General features: G+C 40.8%; 1 protein-coding gene across 3 annotated transcripts in view; it reads right to left on the reverse strand.

The window, feature by feature from the left end:
* The window catches only part of OLA1 (Obg like ATPase 1), a 174,081-nt gene extending 154,079 nt beyond the window's left edge, over positions 1–20,002 (reverse strand). For 2 of the 3 annotated variants that reach the window (XM_088830154.1, XM_088830152.1), the window contains exon 1: positions 18,141–18,241. In XM_088830154.1, the coding sequence (XP_088686280.1) occupies positions 18,141–18,241 (101 nt within the window). Of the gene's footprint in view, positions 1–18,140; positions 18,242–19,858 lie in introns of those variants that run through there. The other variant, XM_088830148.1, reaches the window with a different exon arrangement.
* Positions 20,003–20,332: the final 330 nt, after the last annotated feature.

Below are 20,332 nucleotides of genomic sequence, written 5' to 3' on the forward strand. Positions count from 1 at the left end.
CTGAGCGACTGAACTGAACTGAACCCTATACTAACCAGCAGTTTATACTTGTTACAGTTAGTTCATATGATTGAACTTTTAAACCAGAGAATCACTTTTTTTTTTAACCTCTGAGACGCTTTTAAAAGAGTAATGAACAAAAGGCAACAGGGGAGACTCACCGAAATACTACTGGTGAGAAGTATAATTTAGCAATGATATATTAACTTATACCTGCCCATCGGTCTTTAAAATACAGCTCTTATATCCCATTCAAACTAAATATGTTGGATTAAAGTAGAGAAGTTTCCCAAAACAGCCATTTAAATCATTACTGGTTACTTAGAGCATCATTGGTCAAATTTGCTTGCCTATAATAACAGACTCAGCTGAGAATTTAAAGAAATGCACTACTAGGCCTCTTTCCAGATTTGGTATAGGTTACTAAAATAATCTACAACTTCATATTTATCAAAAAGGTAACTAAAGGGAATTCCTGGGCGGTTCTGTAATTAGAACCCTGCACTTTCACTGCTGAGGGCATGGATTTGATCCATGGGCAGGGAATTGAGATCCTGCAAGCCATGTGGTGCAGCCAAAAAATAAATAAAAGGTAACTGAAATACTGTATATCTGCAATAAAAATATAACAAAATAATGGCACAATAAAAATATTTTAAGCAAAATTTAAATATATTAAATTAATCCATTTATAAGACATTTGTGCCTTTCTTGGGGGACAAAAACATGCAGCTGTACTTCTGGATACTATAGATAAAAAAACTGCTTGTTGCTATTACCTCACAGGCTCAGTAATTACAATATAAAAAAGCCATAGGGAGTTCATGGAGTTATTTTCAAATTTATTGGTATTATTAACTATTGCATTTTAACTGCCTACCTGGACAAAAATATATTTCAGAATAAAGAAATAAACTTAAAATTAAAACATATTATATAGCAAAAACATAGAAAAGAAAGTCCTAGTATCTCTTAGGCCAAAATAATTCTTACATGCATCAACTAAACTTGGAAGACAGCTCCATTTTCACAGATCACCTCCTCTTGGCCAGGATTTTAAATTTCACAAAGCCCAAGACATCTATATTTTCCAATAGCTTTGTAAGTACAAAAAAAGAAAAAGAAAATTTCTAAGGATTATTAGTACAGGCTTTGGTGGCAAGCTAAGACATTTTGATCAATTCAAATCAACTAAAGAAAAGTTTTGCAAAAGCAAAGAATTTTAAAGTTTTGGCTTAAATTGGAGTGGTAAAGCTGATAAGACTTTTTGGTGAAATGAGGATTTTACACACACACACATTCAGATTCCCTCAAGCTCGAAGGTATAGGAAAGATTCAAAATTGTAGGACCCTCTCTCTAATGCAAGAAGAGGTTTACGTAAATATTACTTCTCCAATGAAATGAAATATTATTTCTTTTTTCATAAGAAAGAGTTGCTAGACTTAATGCATGCGTCCTCCACTTAAAATCTATTTTATTTCTGAAGCTATATATTTTACTGTAATACGTAAATCTGACTGAATATGTTTAATCTAAAATCTTATGCAAGATTATATTATGTATAGGGAAGTTAGGACACCAATGTAAACTCCACCATTATTCTGAATTAACTATTTATAAAACAGACATCCAAAAACACGGAAAAACATAGAATGTTCTTTTTGAAATGCTTTTAATTTACATATAACTAAACTGTTAATAAGTATCTACCTACTAGATACAGAAATAAAAATGACAGAAATAAATACCAATGTGTGTATTCATGGTTAGTAAAACAGCACCAGGAATAAATCATGCTGCTATTGCTCAGGCCCTCAGTATGACACAATGAGGAAAGCACTTCGCCTCCATAGTGTTCTTCTCAAAAGTCCATAGCATGATTCCTGATATCAAAATATAAAACTACAGTAATCCAAATAGTGCAGAACTGGCAGAAAGACAGACACATTCACCAGTGGAATAGAACACAGAGCCCAGATATACAGCTTTCCATATACAGTCAAATAATCTTTAAACAAGGGTATCAAGACCATAGAATGGGGAAAAGACAGTCTCTTTGATAAACGATGCTGAGGAAACCAGATAGCCATACGCAAAGGAACGAAGACCCTTACCTTACACTATATACAAAAATTAACTCAAAATGCACTACAGACCTAAAGCCTAAAACTATGAAACTTACAGAAGGAAATGTACAGAAGAAGCTTTGTGACACTGCATTTGGCAATTATTTCTGAGATATGACACCCAAAGGACAGGCAACAAAAGCAAAATTAGGAAAAAAAAAAAGACTACATCAAAGCAAAGAACCTCAACAGACATTTCTCCAAAAGAAGATAAACAAATGGCCAAGAAACATGTGAAAAGATGCTCAACATCAACTATCATCAGGAAAATGCAAATCAAAACCACAATGAGGCATCACCTCACACCCAACTGAATGGTCACCATAAAAAAAAAGAAAAAACAAACAGAAAATAAGACTTCCCCGGCAGTCCACTGGTTAGGAATCCACCTGTCAATGCAGGGGACACAAGCTTGACTTCTGGTAGAAGATTCCACAGGCCATGGGGCAACTAAGGCCATGTGCCACAACCACTGATGCCCAAGCACCCTAGAGCCCCTTCTATACCACGAGAGACGCCCATGCACAACAACTCCAGCGCAGCCTCTGCTCGCTGCAACTGGAGAAGGCCCACGAGCACCAACAAAGTCCCAGTGCAGCCAAAACTAAATTAAAAAAAAAAAAAACAGTAAGTGTTGGCCAAGATATAGAGAAACTGGTGCGATCCTGGTAGAATGTAAAATGGCGCGACTGCTATGGAAACCACTATGCAGATTCCTCAAGAAAATTAAAAATAAAGTTACCATGTGACCCAAAAACATCACTTCAGCGTATTCACCCAGAATGATTATAAGCAGGATCTAAAGTGATATTTGCAGACTCATGTTCACTGCAGCATTATTCACAAAAACCAGAAGGTAGAAGGAACCCTAATGTCTACTGACAGAGAAAAGAACAAAGAAAAAGTTCACAGCACGAGAAAACATTAAAATGGAATTGAGGGTCATTATACAAAATACCTGATTGGCGCTTTTCAGAAGTAAATGAAAATTTTTACTGGAAAAGAAGAAGGACATTAGTGGGAAAACTGGTGAAATCCAAATGAAGTCTATAGTTAACAGTAAATAATTAAGAAAAAAATCTATCTGAATTATGTGAAGATACAGCAACAATGACCAGAATTCTGAAAAAGAACCTATGAAAATTAATACTTAAAAGAAAGTAGATTATGAAATACTTTTAAGGCAAACAGTTACTGTTGATAACAGGAACAAGTGAGTAGGAGAGCAGATCTGTTCTCCAAAAGATTATTCTAAACATATTAAAAAAGAAAGCAAATAATTCCCAGTCACAAATTTCCATAGAAGAGCAGGTACCCTGGAATACTGACAGAAATAATAAGAGTTAAGTTCATTTAAATTGGGGAATTTTGCTTCCCCTTCTATTTATAGAACTGCTCTCCTGCCACAATCAACTAGGAAATCAGACAAAACATATGAAATAACAGTTTTCAAACAGTGGACAATATACCACACAGGACTGTGTTCCCTGCAAGAACAACAAATGAACTAAGCTCTGAAACTGCCCCAGCTTACTGCCTAACAGTGGTTTCAAAGCCACAGCACAGGAAGGGGGAACCAAAGGAACCTGGCAGTCGTGCCAAATTAAAGAGACTGAGATGAGAGTTTTGAGAAGGCTAAAGCAGCTAGAATTTATAGGACAGTGTACTAGAAAGGAAGCAGCTGCACAGAGAGAGGGCTCTGGAGATCAGCAGAAGGTATCTTCAAGAATAAGGCTGAGCAACACTGAACACGAGTAAGGTCAGTGTCCACAGGCCAGGGGAAAAAATACCCAAGAGCAGCACAGTGAACAATTCTCAGGTTCACACAGAGCTCAGAATAGTTCACATCCCTACCAGCTAGAACAGACAGAGATATAATAACATAAGGGAACTTGGGGAAGAATCCTCAAAGCCACATCTTAGTATAAGAGCTAAAGGAGCACCACAGCAAAAAAAATATTATGAACCTATCTTAAGAAAATATAATAAAAAGTCTCAAAACAATCAAAAACCAATGTGAGAACAAAGTCCAACACTCATTAAAGGACTACTTAAAATCCAGCATCTAGAATCCAATAAAAAGAGGAATGCACAGAAGCAGGAAAATAAAACATCAAAATCAGGATAGAAGTCAACAAACATAAACAAACCCAGTAATGACAGAGATGATGGTATTAGCAGATGCGGACCTTAAGATAAATGTCACAGATATTTTTAAATTTTTCTGAAGGATATAAAGGTAAATATGAAGACAATGAGAAATTAAATTAAAAACTACCCAGGCAGGACTATGGTATAAAAAGCACAATATCTACAAAAATTAAATTGAAATGATACACACTGGATGTAACTAACTGCACAAAAGATCTGCACTGCAGAAAAGATCAGTGAACATGAAGACAGAGCAACAGAAACCATCAAACGAAGCAGAGGGGAAAAAATGGACAAAAAATAACCGCAGCGGCAGTAGAATACTAATCAGAGGACTCACACATAATAAGAATCACAGAAGGAGAAGAAAGGAAACAGGGAGAAGGGGAGGAAAAAGCATTTGAAGAAATACTGGCCAAATAGTTTACAAATTTAATGATAATCATAAACTCACAAACCTAAAAACCTCAACATATCCCAAGCAAAAGAGGCATAAGAAAAACCATAACAATGCATATGATAATCAAATTTCTGAAAACTAGTAAATAAAAAGAAAATTTTAAAGAAAGCTATAGGCGGACAAAACACATTATGTACAGAAAAGCCAAGGTAATAATGACAATAGACTTCTCATTAGAAAGAAAATGGAAGATACCTTCAATGTGCTGAAAGAAAAACTGTTCCTAGAATTGCCAACAAAAATCTTTCCAAAACGAAGGCATAATAAGCACAAGGAAAGATGCTCAACATTAATAGGAATCAAGGAAATGCAATTCAAAACCACAATGAGATACCACTTCATGCTTTGGCTATAATCAAAAAGATGGTAACAATCAACAACACCGCAAATAACAAATGCTGAAACTAAGATATGAAGAAAAAAGAACCCTTGTTCACTGTTGGTGGGGAGGTGTAACTACTGTGGAAAACAGTACGGAGGTTCCTCAAAAAACTGAAACTAGGGACTTTCCTGGTGGTCCAGTGGTTAAGAATCTGCCGTGTAAAGCAGGGGACGTGGTTGGGGAACTATGACCCCACATGGCACGAAGTAACTAAGTCCACCTGCAACTACTGAGCCTGTGCACTCAGAAGCCAGCACACCACAGCCAGAGAATCTACGCACCACAATGAAAACCCCACATGCTGCAACTAAGACCTGACACAGCCAAATAAATAAATAAAGTATCTAAAAAAACTATACCATATGATCCAGCAATTCCACTCTGTGGGTATATACCCAAAGAAAATGAAAACACTAATTCAAAATGATACAGGCACCTCAGTGTTCAAAGCACCATTCTTTACAACAGCCAAGACATGGAAGCACACTGTGTCCACCAACAGATAAAGGGATAAAGATGATCTCTCTCTCTCTCTCTCTCTCTCTCACACACACACACACACACACACAGAGGAATGCTGCTCAGCTATAAAAAGGAAAGGGAGGAAGGGAAGGAAAAGAGAGAGAAAGAGAAAGAAAAAAAGAAAATGTTTGCCATTTACAACAATACAGATGGCCCTGGAGGGTACTATGCTTAGTGAAATAAGTCAGGCAGAGAAAAGATAAATACTGTATGTTATCATTTATATATGGAGTCTAAAAAACAAAACAAACCAGTGAATGTAACAAAAAAGAAACAAACTCACATATGAAGATAAAGAGAAATGCAAGAAATATGAAAACTATCAGAACAATTGTATAAATATCTGAAGTAAAACGAAACTGAAATGAAGATATAGAGAACAAAATAGTGGTTATCAGTGGGGATCGGGAAAGCGGGTAGCAGCAAGACAAGGGCAGGGGAGTAAGGCATATACAAACTACTACGTATAAAACAAGGATATAATATTCAGCACAGGGGATATAGCCAATATTTTATAATAACCTATAAAAATTCTGAATCACTATGTTACACACCTCAAATTAAGATAATATTGTAAATCAACTATACCTTAATTTTAAAAATGCTTAGTAAAGGTAATAACAAGCACTGGTGAGAATGTGAAGAAAGTAGACCCTATAGGAATACAGAATTACATGCTCACCTTGGAAAATAGTTTGGCAGTTCCTCAAATAGTTAAATACACAATCACATACAACCTAGAAACTCCACTCTTAAGTATACACTCAAGAGTGATGAAAACACATGTCACACATAAATCTGTTTATTCCAAAGCTGGAGCAGAGAAAGTACAAATAAGCCTAGAACACAATGTGGAGTCAGAAAGGAGAAAATACTAAAAAACAGAGGACACATCAAAAGGTACACTTGGGAACAGTAAGGCTCCTGATGGCCATACACGGGCAGTTTGAGCGACACAGTATATAACAACAGTAACCCATTATAACCAACAAAGTAAAAACTGATCCTGATACATAAATTACAAGCAATAGAAGGGGAGGTTCTTCTTTACAACAGAATTCTATACAGTAGAATTTCCATTGTTCCTTCTATAAATATATAAATATAGAAGGAACAAGATAAATTTTTAAATCACCATCTGGTCCCATCACTTCATGGGAAATAGATGGAAAAACAGTGGAAACAGTGTCAGACTTTATTTTTTGGGGCTCCAAAATCACTGCAGATGCTGATTGCAGCCATGAAATTAAAAGACGCTTACTCCTTGGAAGGAAAGTTATGACCAACCTAGATAGCATATTAAAAAGCAGAGACATTACTTTGCCAACAAAGGTCCGTCCAGTCAAGGCTATGGTTTTTCCCGTGGTCATGTATGGATGTGAGAGTTGGACTGTGAAGAAAGCTGATCGCTGAAGAATTGATGCTTTTGAACTGTGGTGTTGGAGAAGACTCTTGAGAGTCCCTTGGACTGCAAGGAGATCCAACCAGTCCATTCTAAAGGAGATCAGTCCTGGGTGTTCATTGGAAGGACTGATGCTACAGCTGAAACTGCAATACTTTGGCCACCTCATGCAACGAGTTGACTCACTGGAAAAGACTCTGATGCTGGGAAAGGTTGGGGGCGGGAGGAGAAGGGGACAACAGAGAATGAGATGGCTGGATGGCATCACCGACTCTGTGGACATGAGTTTGAGTGAACTCCGGGAGTTGGAGGTGGTCAGGGAGGCCTGGCATGCTGTGATTCATGGGGTCACAGAGAGTCGAACACGACTGAGCGACTGAACTGAACTGAACAATAATAACTATTTTGAACAAGAATCATTAATACATGCCATAATTGAGAGGCAAAAGTATGAGAAACACAATATTTATGTAATTTCAAAGTATTGTCCTATAACATATATTTATTAATTGTAATGGGAAATATAGAAAACCTTTCAGTGAAGAAACCTGTCAGACATCTCCTTAGATAACTGATCAAAGTTAACTTCACTGAAAGGTTTTCTATATTTCCCATTACAATTAATAAATATATGTTATGGGACGATACTTTGAAATTACATAAATATTGTGTTTTTCATCTATTAGGACAAGGAGAAGGTGATGGCACCCCACTCCAGTACTCTTGCCTGGAAAATCCCATGGACGGAGGAGCCTGGTAGGCTGCAGTCCATGGGGTTGCAAAGAGTCGGCCACGACTGAGCGACTTCACTTTCACTTTTCACTTTCATGCACTGGAGAAGGAAATGGCAACCCACTCCAGTGTTCTTGCCTGGAGAATCCCAGGGACGGCGGAGCCTGGTGGGCTGCCGTTTATGGGATCGCACAGAGTCAGACACGACTGAAGCGACTTAGCAGCAGCAGCAGTATCAGGACAAACCAACATTGTATGCTTCCTGATGTAATGTACTTAGAAGCATATGTCAATTCTGCATCCAAAAGTATGAATTTTACCACAAGGAAATATTAGATAAACCTCAAAGTTTAAGGGCCTAAGGTAAAGGGCCACCACTCCCCAAAAGTGTCAAGGACATAGAGAAAGTGATAAACTGTTTCAGATTAAAGGAAACGAAGGACACAGCAAAGGTTAAATGCAACATATATGTAACCCTGGACTAGATCCTGGACCAGAAAATGAATATTAGTAAGAAAACTGGTAAATCAATGCTGATTTCCTAATTTTTATAACCATACTGTAGTAACAGTTGGGGAATGTAAACAGACCTCATATAGGAATTTTTTTTTAAACTGGTTTTGCAAGTATAAAATTTTTAAATTGTGAAACTTCTTGAAAAAACAATTTTTATTTAACTTTAAGCAGAGTCACACAGACTGGGAAGAGGTAGTGCTAATACATATCCAACAAGGAATCCATATCCAGAATAAACAACACCTAATCATTACTAAAAAAAAAAAAAAAGAAAAGAAAAGAATCCTTCACAGAAGATGACCAATAAACATTTTAAAAGATGCTCAAAATCATTAGCTATCAGAGAGATGCAAAACACTCATGAGATACTACACCTGAAGTATGACCAAAATGAAAACGAAGGATAGTACCAAGTGCCAGTGAGGATGCAGAACGTCCGAAATTTTGCAATGCCAGCACTATAAGTCAGAATAATAATAAATCATGTGGAAAGTTATGTGGCAGTATCTACTTAAAGCTATTTAACTAGTAGGGGTGGGAAGTTTGGAGAAGAGGCAGGGTAAGTGGGTCAGTGCATCCATTCACCCAACAGAAAACGAGTTCTTAGATCTACCCACCAAAAGACATGTACATCAAAGTTCAAATCACCTCAATTCATAATAGGCAAAAACTGGAAAGAACCCAAGTGCCCATCACAGCAACATGCGTAAATATCCTGTATATTCTCTCAGGCATAAGGTTGGCTTATAAAAAGTGTAGGAGTGCATAACGTGTGATTCCACCTGTATGAGGCACACTAACCAGTGTGGTGATGTAGGCTGGCCTGTGGCTGTCCTAGGAAAGACAGCCTTCACTGAGAAGGGGCACAGGCAAGTCTTCTGTGGCACTGGGTTTGTTCTAGATCTTGATGTGGGCACTGGTTACACGGGCGAACTGAAACGTAAAAATCTGATATGGATGTTTAAAGTTTTCACATTTTATTGTATACGTTATACCTCAATGTAAAAAACAAAAACAAAAGATTCACTATAGATAATGCTCTGACAAAAAGCCCCTTAAGAAGCCTCTGGAATAACTCAAGTAAGAAATGAGTGGCAATGAAGATGTGAAAAAAAAGGATTAGAGAGAGACTCGGGTACCAGGTTTGGTACCCTACAGAAAAATACAGCTAAGGAGAAAGGATGCAAAGATAAATCTCTCAAGTATCTGGGCGGAAAGCAGTGTTACTACACAAGATGGGGAATATAACAGCAGGACTACAGAAAAGAGAAGCCAACAGATGATTAAAATCAGGAGAGGATGAGGCTAACCAGGGAGAAAGGATGAGAGAGAAGACAGCCAAGGACAGAAATCTACTATGAAGAGAGCAAACAGAGGAAGCGTAGCAACCACAAAAGGCTGCAGAAGAGCAAGAAAGGCGGAAAGCTACAAACAGGGCCAAACAGGACAGAGAAGGTAAAGACAAACCTGAGTACCAGCTTTCAGATCACCACTGCATTTCACAGTAGTCCTTGTCAAAACCAAACATTTTTAAAAGGCCGTAAATGACCTAAAAAAGTAAGTTAAAGTACACAATTTGTGATCTCCCTGTACCTTCATTTCCAAGTCAGTTTCAAACTAGTTCATGCAAGCAATCTGCAAAAACAATTAAGTCATAGTGGAAGATAATGTTAAGAATTTATAACTATAAAAGAAAAATGTAATCTATTCCAAGGATAGAATACACATAATTGGTTATTTCTTATATATAATATATATATAATAAAACACTACTCTGTACAAAGTTAGTGGCTTTTCTGTACATGAAATTTTTAATAATCAAATACTGGAAAAAAATCCGGTCAGCATGAAAAATAAATATATGCATAAAGAGCGAGTTATAAATTGAAAACTGAGAGAATACTCTTCCGCCAGTGAGCTTCTTGAAGCAATCAGGAACAGAGCCTCAGGCTTCCCTTGTGGTCCTGTGGTTAAGAATCTGCATTGCAATGCAGGGGACACTGGTTCAATCCCTGGTCTGAGAAGATCCCACATGCCTTGGGGCAACTAATAAGCCCGTGTGCCACAACTACTGAACCCACTCGATGCAACTACTGAAGGCCACATGCCTTAGAGCCCATGCTCGGCAACAAGAGAAACCACTGCAAAAAGAAGCCCACACTGCAGCTAGAGTAGCCCCAGCTGGCTGCAACTAGAGAAAGCCCATGCACAGCAACGACGACCCAGAGCAGCCAATAAATAAACAAGAAACAAAATATATTTTTTTAAAAAAGGAATGGAGCTTCTTCAGTAAGAACAAGAAGCTAAGAATCAGCCAAAAAGACCTCTCCAGGAAACAAATGGGTGTCATACAAAACTATATTGGAGAAATAATAGAATGCAGCAGATTAAAGATGGCCACACATACTTTGCCACTCCTCCCACCAAGAAACTGGTCTATTTCCCTTCCCTCCTTGTCTCTGGGCTGGTGTCATGACTTGTTTTAACTAAAGGAAATAGGTAGAAGCATGTTGTACCACCGTCACATCTTCTCTCTCTTGGGAGCTAGCCGCCGTGCTATAAAAAAGTTTGGAGACAACCTGGAGAGACAGAAGCCAAGTAAAGGAAGGCAGAAATGACCCAGACTTCCAGCCAAGCCTGATAAGGCCCAGCCCTGCCGGTATGGCCACGTAAACCCTCCAATCCTGACTGGCCACCAGCTGAACGCAGGCACATATAGGATCTGAACTGAGACCAGTAGCAAACTCTCCCAACTAAGCTGCAGAACCAGGAGAAATAATAAATAGTCATTGTCTTAAACCACAAGCTTTTGGAATGGTTTGTTACATAAAACTAGATAACTAAAACACTGAACATAATTATCCTGCAACTTTTTTTAAAGCATTACCTACAGTGTTTTCCTCAATAACAGTACATAGCTTTGAAAGATGCTGTGGTTGGTCTCTGGCGAACTGGAAAACAGCAAGTGGTAGGAACAACCAAAGGACATTCCCAGAAGTATCAACTAAGCAAGACAAATAGTCCCCTAAAGCAGCTCTGAGTGCTGGAACAGAGTGTACAGTGGTCCCCCAATTTTCATTCTCTCCTCCTTTCACAGTAACAGATTTTTTAACTGATCATCTGTCCATCAAAATAAAGACTACATTTCCTAGCCTTCCCTGAAAAATTCTCATGACTAAATCTAGACAAAGGAATGTATGGTGTGGCAGCTGACAAGAAAAAAAATCCATAATAGACTGAAAGGCAAGTCATTTGGCCCTCTGACCCTCTGGATAGCCAGCTGTCTGGAATTCACAACACTTTGGCTGATGAGAATGAAAGGCCCTTAGGATCGCCAAGGCACAAAGTGCAAGGAGCTGGGGTTTCTAAGACTTCATAAAATGAAGTCAATATACCAACCCATGACTGCTAAATTTACTTTTACATAAAAAAGAAATTTCTGTTTAGGCTATAGTTTTGGGGGGTTTTCTGACACCTGCAACTGAAACTAACCACATCTCATGCAGTGACAGCATCAAGAAGAACTGTCCCATGACGGAATATCAAATTGTAGTTTCTCAGGCAAAGACAGAAGGCAATGGCACCCCACTCCAGTACTCTTGCCTGGAAAATCCCATGGATGGAGGAGCCTGACAGGCTGCAGTCCATGGGGTCATTAAGAGTCGGACACGACTGAGCGACTTCACTTTCACTGTTCGCTTTCATGCATTGGAGAAGGAAATGGCAACCCACTCCAGTGTTCTTGGCTGGAGAATCCCAGGGACGGGGGAGCCTGGTGGGCTGCCGTCTCTGGGGTCACACAGAGTCGGACACGACTGAAGTGACTTAGCAGCAGCAGCAGCAGGCAAAGACAATATAATGAACCAAGGATAGTCTTTTCAACAAATGGAGCTAGAACAACTGGACATCCATATGCCAAAAAAAGTAATAATCTAGATACAGACATTACATCATTCACAAAAATTAACTCAAATGGATCACAGACCTAAGTGTAAATGCAAAACTAAAAAACTCCTAGAAGAAGTGAAGTGAAGTTGCTCAGTTGCTTCCAATTCTTTGCAACCCCATGGACTCTATAGTCCATGGAATTCTCCAGGCCAGAATAATGGAGTGGGTAGCCTTTCCCTTCTCTAGGGGATCTTCCCAACCCAGGGATAGAACCCAGGTTTCCCACATTGAAGGCAGATTCTTTACCGGCTGAGCCACAAGGGAAGCCCAAAACTCCTAGAAGATAGGGAAAAACTCAGATGACTCAGGGTATGGCAATGACTTTTCAGTACAATACCAAAAGCATGATCCATGAAAGAAATAGTAAGCTTTGCAACCCCATGGACTATAGCTCGCCAGCTTCCTTTATCCATGGAATTTCCTGGGCAAGAATGTTGGAGTGGGTTGCCATTTCTTTCTCCAAGGGATCTTCCCAACCCAGGGATTGAACACATGTCTCTTTCACTGGCAGGCAAATTCTTTACCATTGCACCACTTGGGAAGCCCAATAAAAAGGTAAACTTGATTAAAATGAAAAATTTCTGCTCTGCAAACACAAGATCAAGAGAATGAGAAGACAGGCCACAAACTGGAAGAAAATATTTGCAAAACACATATTCGATAAAGCAGTTATCCAAAATATACAAAGAACTCTTAAAGCTCAGCAATAAGAAAACAAACTAATTAAAAAATGGGCCAAAGACCTTGACACACATCTCACCATAGAAGATATTCAGATGGCAAATAAGTATAAGAAAAGCTACTTCACAATGTCATCAAGGAAACACAAATTAAAACAATGATGGAATACCACTACACCTATTAGAATGGCCAAAATCCAGAACACTGACAGCACCAAATGCTGGCAAGGATATGGAGCAAAAGGAACTCTCACTCATTGCTGCTGAAAATATAAAATGATACAGCCACTTCAGAAGCTTCTTATAAAACTAAAAGCACACTCCTGCCACACAATCCAGCAATCATATTCCTTGGTCCAAATAAGCTGGAAATTAATGTCCACATAAAAACCTACAAGTAAATGTTTATAACAAGTAGTTTTATTCATAACTGCCAAAATTTGGAAGCAACCAAGATGTCCTTAAGTCAGTGAAAAAAAAACAAAAAACTATGGTACATCCAGACAATGAAATACTATTCAGCGCTAAAAAGAAATGAGCTATTTAAGCCAGGAAAAGACATAGAAGAAACAAATGCATATTACTAAGTAAAGGAAGCCAATCTGAAAAGGCTACATACTGCACGATTCCAATTTCATTCTAAAAAGACCAAAGTATGGAAACAGCGAAAAGATTAGTGGTTAAGGAGAGTTCATAAACAGGCAGAGCACAGAGGATTTTCAGGGAAGTGAAAGAACTCTGTGCGATACTATAATGGTGGACAAAGGTCTTTATACACTTGTCTAAATCCACAGATGGTAAAATATCAAGAGTGTACCCTACAGTAAACTATGGACATTGGGTGATGTGTCAATGAGGTTCATCAAAGGTAACAAATGTACCACTCTGGTGTGGGATCTTGCTAAGAGGGGAAGGACATGCGTGTATACGGGCAGGAGATATATGGGAAATCTCTGTGCCCTTCCCTCAAAGTTGCTGAGAACCTAAAAACAAAACAAACAAACAAGCAAAAACCTTAAAAAAAAAGTTTCAGTAGTGTCCCCCAACATCCTCCAAGCCTTATACCTACAATGATATACTTGCCCAAGAAGAGCTAATTTATAAAGGGTCATTCAGGTAAGAAAAAGCAGAACAAACCTGGAAATTAAATCTCTATATTTTTGTTTTAATATTCTTTCTACTTCACTTCATTAAGAGTGGCCATCAAAACATGTCCCCTTATCACTAAACCTACACATGGCATCAAGGGCAGAAAAACTACTCCATTCACAAATAATTACTGAGTGCCTACTAGGTTCCTGGGCTTCCCCAGTAGCTCAGCTAGTAAAGAATCTGCCTGCAATGCAGGAGACCCAGGTTCGATCCCTAGGTCGGAAAGATCCTCTGGAGAAGGAAATGGCAACCCACTCCAGACTCTTGCCTGGAGAACTCCATGGACAGAGGAGCCTGGCAGGTTACAGTCCATGGGATTGCAGAGACTCAGACACAACTGTGTGACTAACTTTCACTTTCTTTTTCATTGTCACTAAGTTCCTAACACCAGTCTAAGTGCCATAAATAATAACAAGGAAAAAGAACAAGGCTATCCTTGCCTTCATGGAATTTAAAGTATAATGGGAAGAGGGCGGAGACATCAAACATTGATTAAATTAGATAATACATATAATGTGCCCTATGATAGGCATATAGCAAGTAAGTGTTCAAATAAGTATCAGCTATTGTTAGCTATAAATATTACCTCTATATTTTTAGGTAATCAGCCTTATGGCTACTAAAAACCTTTTTATTCATCCAGTTCTCTAAAAACCAAGAGATTCTTCAGATGGTTTCTGTACTGTGCATAGGCACTCAGTCGTGTCCAACTCTTTGCGACCCCATGGACTGTAGTCCACCAGGCTCCTCTGTCCATAGGGATTCTCCAGGCAAGAATACTGGAGTGGGTTGCCATGCCCTCCTCCATCGGTTTCTGTACTAAAGGTCCTTATTTTTTAACTGTCCCCTGTCCCCAATCCATTTCTTGTGAGCCTATCTAGAGGAAGACATGTACAGTCAGATTTCCCTACATAGGAACCTGCATTCCTCTGGAGAGGAAGCAGGTGATGAGAAACACCCAGGGGTCCATACCGCTGGTCCATACCCAGAGGTTCACATGGCTGGGCTCCATGCGGACCCACCTCTGCCAGGCTATCCAAGTTCCTGTCCTTACTGAGGCTTGGCCATTCAGCTTGCTCTTCAATGTTTTTCTTCCAGTGTCTTTTTCTTGCTTAAAATAACCAGAACTTGTGCTGCTTATGAAGAACCCTAACTGATACAGTTAGGCAATGTAAGATCATTCCATAAAAAGGAGTATTCATAGCAAACAAAATTGCCAAAACTCATCAAACTATGCATTATTAAAACGAGTGAATTTATAGTTTATGAAGTATACATCAACAAAACTGGAGGAGTCTTCAAAAGCATAAATAATACATTTAATAAAATATTTTAGGTTATTTTCATATATATTGACATTATGCTCTACGCTAAAAAACTCATATAGGAAATACTTTTTAAGATGAACCATTTTAGGACTTCCCTGGCAGTTCAGTTGGTTAAGACTCCATGCACTTCCACTTCACAGGGTATGGGTTCAATCCTTGGTCACCAAACTAAGATCCCACATGCCATACAATGCAGCCAAAAATAAAAAGTTTAAGATAGCCCATTTCAAGTGTTTCCACTAAAATCAAGCCGCACTGACTGCAATGATTCTAGAATAGAGAAGTATGTTAATATCCACAAACTATGTTTTGTTTACTAATGTAATAAAGCTCACAACATACATAATGATCATATCCTGCTTTCAAGTTTATTGACAGAACCCTTACAGTACTTTGCTTAATTATTTGTTTTGCTTATATTCCCACTCTCTACTTAGTCTTACTTTGCAAGCAGCCCATATCACAGCAGGAAACCCCCTCAAAATGCAAACCTCTCCAGCTCCAGTTGAAATTAGGACAGCCACACTTGTCATGTTTTACAAGAATTTCAGAACTGCCTCACTTGGTCACACCATGCTACATTCACTAAGCAAACTCTATGACAGGGGCTCCAAAGAACACATCAAAGAACATGGCTGTCCCTCTTGCCAATCTTAAGCCTAACTCACTTTCCAAAACATCTTCTGTCACCTTAATGAATCCATATTGGATCTGATACTCCTTAGTACACCCTAATCATTTCTGAGACATTTTTGTATTTTAAGGTTAGTTCAATTCAGTTCAGTTCAGTCGCTCAGTCGTGCCCGACTCTTTGCACGCCAGGCCTCCCTGTCCATCACCAACTCCCAGAGTTCAACCAACCTCATGTCCATCAAGTCAGTGATACCATCCAGCCATCTCATTCTCTGTTGTCCCCGTCTCCTCCTGCCCCCAACCCCTCCCAGCATCAGAGTCTTTTCCAGTGAGTCAACTCTTCACATGAGGTAGCCAAAGTATTGGAGTTTCAGCTTTAGCATCAGTCCTTCCAATGAACACCCAGGACTGATTTCCCTTAGAATGGACTGGTTGGATCTCCTTGCAGTCCAAGAGACTCTCAAGAGTCTTCTCCAACACCACAGTTCAAAAGCATCAATTCTTCGGCGATCAGCCCTCTTCACAGTCCTACTCTCAGATCTATACATGACCACGGGAAAAACCATAGCCTTGACTAGATGAACCTTAGTTGGCAAAGTAATATCTCTGCTTTTTAATATGCTATCTAGGTTGGTCATAACTTTCCTTCCAAGGAGTGTCTTTTAATTTCATGGCTGCAGTCACCGTCTGCAGTGATTTTGGAGCCCAGAAAAATAAAGTCTGACACTGTTTCCACTGTTTTTCCATCTATTTCCCATGAAGTGATGGGACCAGATGCCATGATCTTAGTTGTCTGAATGTTGAGCTTTAAGCCAACTTTTTCACTCTCCTCTTTCACTTTCATCAAGAGGCTTTTTAGTTCCTCTTCAATTTCTGCCATAAATAAAAGGTATTAAAATAGAAGGGCAAATAATGAAAAAATAGACTTTGAACATCCAAGTTTCATGTGCATAGATTTATACAAAAACTCCCATAAATATTTCCTAATTACTGTCTCACTTGCAATAAATGATTCACTTTAATTTGAAACACTACAAAACTCAAAATTTTATTCCCACAACTTTCAGATTTAACCACTTTATAACAGATACCCTTTTATCGTACAATTTCCAATATTAAGTTCAAATTCATCACCTTCTTTTCAAGTAAAAATTCAGTCATCTTATCCCTGAGCTCCCCAAGAATCTAATCAAATTTATAATGTGGGTTTTAAAACTATTTCCTAAAGTATCCTACTGTATGGCCTTTGGTAACCAGCCTAGGTATCCAACATAGCCAACTAGCCAGAAAATCTAATTTAAACTACTCTAAAGGTCCGTCTAGTCAAGGATATGGCTCTTCCCGTGGTCATGTACGGATGTGAGAGTTGGACTGTGAAGAAGGCTGATCGCTGAAGAATTGATGCTTTTGAACTGTGGTGTTGGAGAAGACTCTTGAGAGTCCCTTGGATTGCAAGGAGATCCAACTAGTCCATTCTAAAGGAGATCAATCCTGGGTGTTCATTGGAAGGACTGATGCTAAAGCTGAAACTCCAATACTTTGGCCACGTCATGCGACGAGTTGACTCACTGGAAAAGACTCTGATGCTGGGAAAGGTTGGGGGCGGGAGGAGAAGGGGACGACAGAGAATGAGATGGCTGGATGGCATCACCGACTCTGTGGACATGAGTTTGAGTGAACTCCGGGAGTTGGTGATGGACAGGGAGGCCTGGCGTGCTGTGATTCATGGGGTTGCAGAGAGTCGGACACGACTGAGCGACTGAACTGAACTGAACTGAATTCCACATAAATTCAATACTGTGTCTCCCAACAGTGTTTGAGGCAAACCAGTGCTGTTCTGGCTCAACTAGATGTTTCAACTCCCACAGATTCTTCCTCTGAGTTCAGCAAAACAAACAATGTAAGTTAACTCAAGTTTCAATATAGTATCTGTGTAGAAAACCAAAAATAAGTTACATCTAAATGAAAACCTTGCTTTGCAACATAGCAATATTCCAGTTTCCTGGCCTCTTCAATTTAAATTTCAATTACCTCCAGAGTTCCCCTGTGTAACACAGGATCAAAATATTTACAAAAGGAAAATGTGAAAAGGCCAATATTCACCTACCCAACATTTGGTAATCCAACAATACCAATTTTCAAGGAGGTTCCAAATCTTCCAATGATTGGGGGTGGTTTAATTCCATCACCTCCCTTTTTGGGGGGCATCTGAAATATCAAAACAAACATACACGTGAACAAAACATTTTACTATCCCCATTGACCAAAAACACATTTCATCACACAAAATATATTACTGAAAAATAAAGAATAAAATGTACTGTATATATTAATTCAAGACTGACACACTTTACTTTTCAACAACAATATAAACAGAAAAGTTAACAGATTTGATAGTTGTCAAAGCAGTCACCCCTGAAAAGTACTAGAAAAACTGATCTAAAAATATGTGGCACCAGGAATTCCCTGGTGGCTTGGTGGTAAAGAATCCGCCTGCCAATGCAGGAGACACAGGTTCGATCCCTGATCTGGGCAGATCCCACATGGTGAGGCCCAACTAAGTCTGTGAGCCACAAATATTGAGCCTGAGCTCTAGAGCCTAGGAATCGCAACTACTGAGCCCACGTGTCTCAACTACTGCCTAGAGCCCCTGCTCTGCAAGAAGAGAAGCCATCGCAATGAGAAGCAAGTACTCCACAACTAGAGAAAATCCAGAACAGCAAGGAAGACCCAGCACAGCCAAAGCTAAATTCAAAATATGTAAGTAAAATAAAAATATGTGGCACCAGAAATCAAAAATAAAACTTAAGCTGCCAATCTTCCATCCAGACCGTTCACAAAACACTTTCTTAACCTGACGTGTGGTTACATGAACGAAAGCATTTGGAAGCAGGAGCACAGATAAGAAACAGTGTCAAAGAAAATCCATTCTAGAACCACTAGCAACCGAGTCACCTCCCACCAAACCATTCCCCCTTAATCTGAAAACGACTCTTTCCCATTTCGCACAGAAACACCAAGTTTCACGTGAAAGAACACACGCCAACATCAAGGTCTTTCCAACAAGTTTCTTCCACCTTTGGCACTGTAGGTACGACTCCTTAGACCTCAAAAGCAACGTCCGGAATCTACCCTTTGATTATTTCTAGTCCTAAATGGATCTACTAACCCTTTTTGCTTAAAGGTCGAAACTTTCTGGGTCCCTGACAATCTGGCTCCAAGTTTCTCCGCGCGGAACTGACCCCACTTCAGTACTGCAAACTGAACTTAAGAGGACTGCAAACCACACGTTTTGCAGTAAGCTGGGAACGAAAACCCTCCCTATCTTCTGGCTCCAGCTGAACCTCTGGGGGCCACGCGGAGGCCCCGTTCATAAAGTGATAGTCCAGCCTCTGATCCTTGACCCCGGAGGCCGAGGACTCTCGCTTCGAGGATCTTAACTCCCACCAGTTGCCAGCCAAACCCCAGGTCTCCGAAGCACAGTTACATGAGAGGAGACTCCAGTCCCCTGGCCTCCTACCGAGGGGTGGCCGGCCGCGCAGCCAAAGCGGAGCCCCTCCAAAACCTTCCCGCTCTGGACGGGGCCGCTGGCCAGCCCCGCCTGGGCAGGAGGCTTTCCCCAGAACGTGCCGGGTGAGGCGTGGGCCGCTCCCGCGAGGCGCGGCCTAGTCCAAGAACGCCTCATTCATCCACACGCTCCACGCCGCCGGCTGCCCTCTCCCCGTGCCGGCCACCCAGCCCTGGCCCGACGCCGGCTCAGAGCGCCGGGTCGGAGGGGCGAAGACGCGGCGGGGGGCGCGCCCGCAGGCTCCCTGAGGCCCTCACCGTGCTCTGGGCGCGCGATGACACGGGGTCCCAGCGGCAGCGGGAGACGGGTCCTACCGGCACCGGGAGGCGGGGAGGAAGGAGGAGAGAGCGCAGGCCCGGCCCCTCCGCCGAGCGGCACGCACGTCGGCGGCGGCGGCGGAACGGGCGGGCCGGGCCCGGGCTGCACCTGCGCGCAGGCCCCGCGCCGCGCCCCGCCCCGCGCGCCCGCCCCGCCCGTTGGTCTGGCGGCCTGGAGGCGGGAGAGAGTGGGAGGGGCCGCGCGGCACCCGAGCGGGCGGGCGCTGGAGACCCAGCCTTGCCTGCCTGGCCCCGTGGTACCCCGGAGAGGCGTCTTCCGCCCTCCCTACACGTGGGTGGCTCGGCCTGGGATCTCCGCCTCCTTCCCTGTGCGCGCCCTGCGTGCGCCCTGCGTTGCCAGTACGCGCACATTTCACCCGCGGGACCTCGAACCACCCTCGCCCGACCGCCTGC

This window comes from Moschus berezovskii, chromosome 2, assembly GCF_049115385.1.
Source record: "Moschus berezovskii isolate FMDL1 chromosome 2, NW_MosBer_1.0, whole genome shotgun sequence".
Lineage (NCBI taxonomy): Eukaryota > Metazoa > Chordata > Mammalia > Artiodactyla > Moschidae > Moschus > Moschus berezovskii.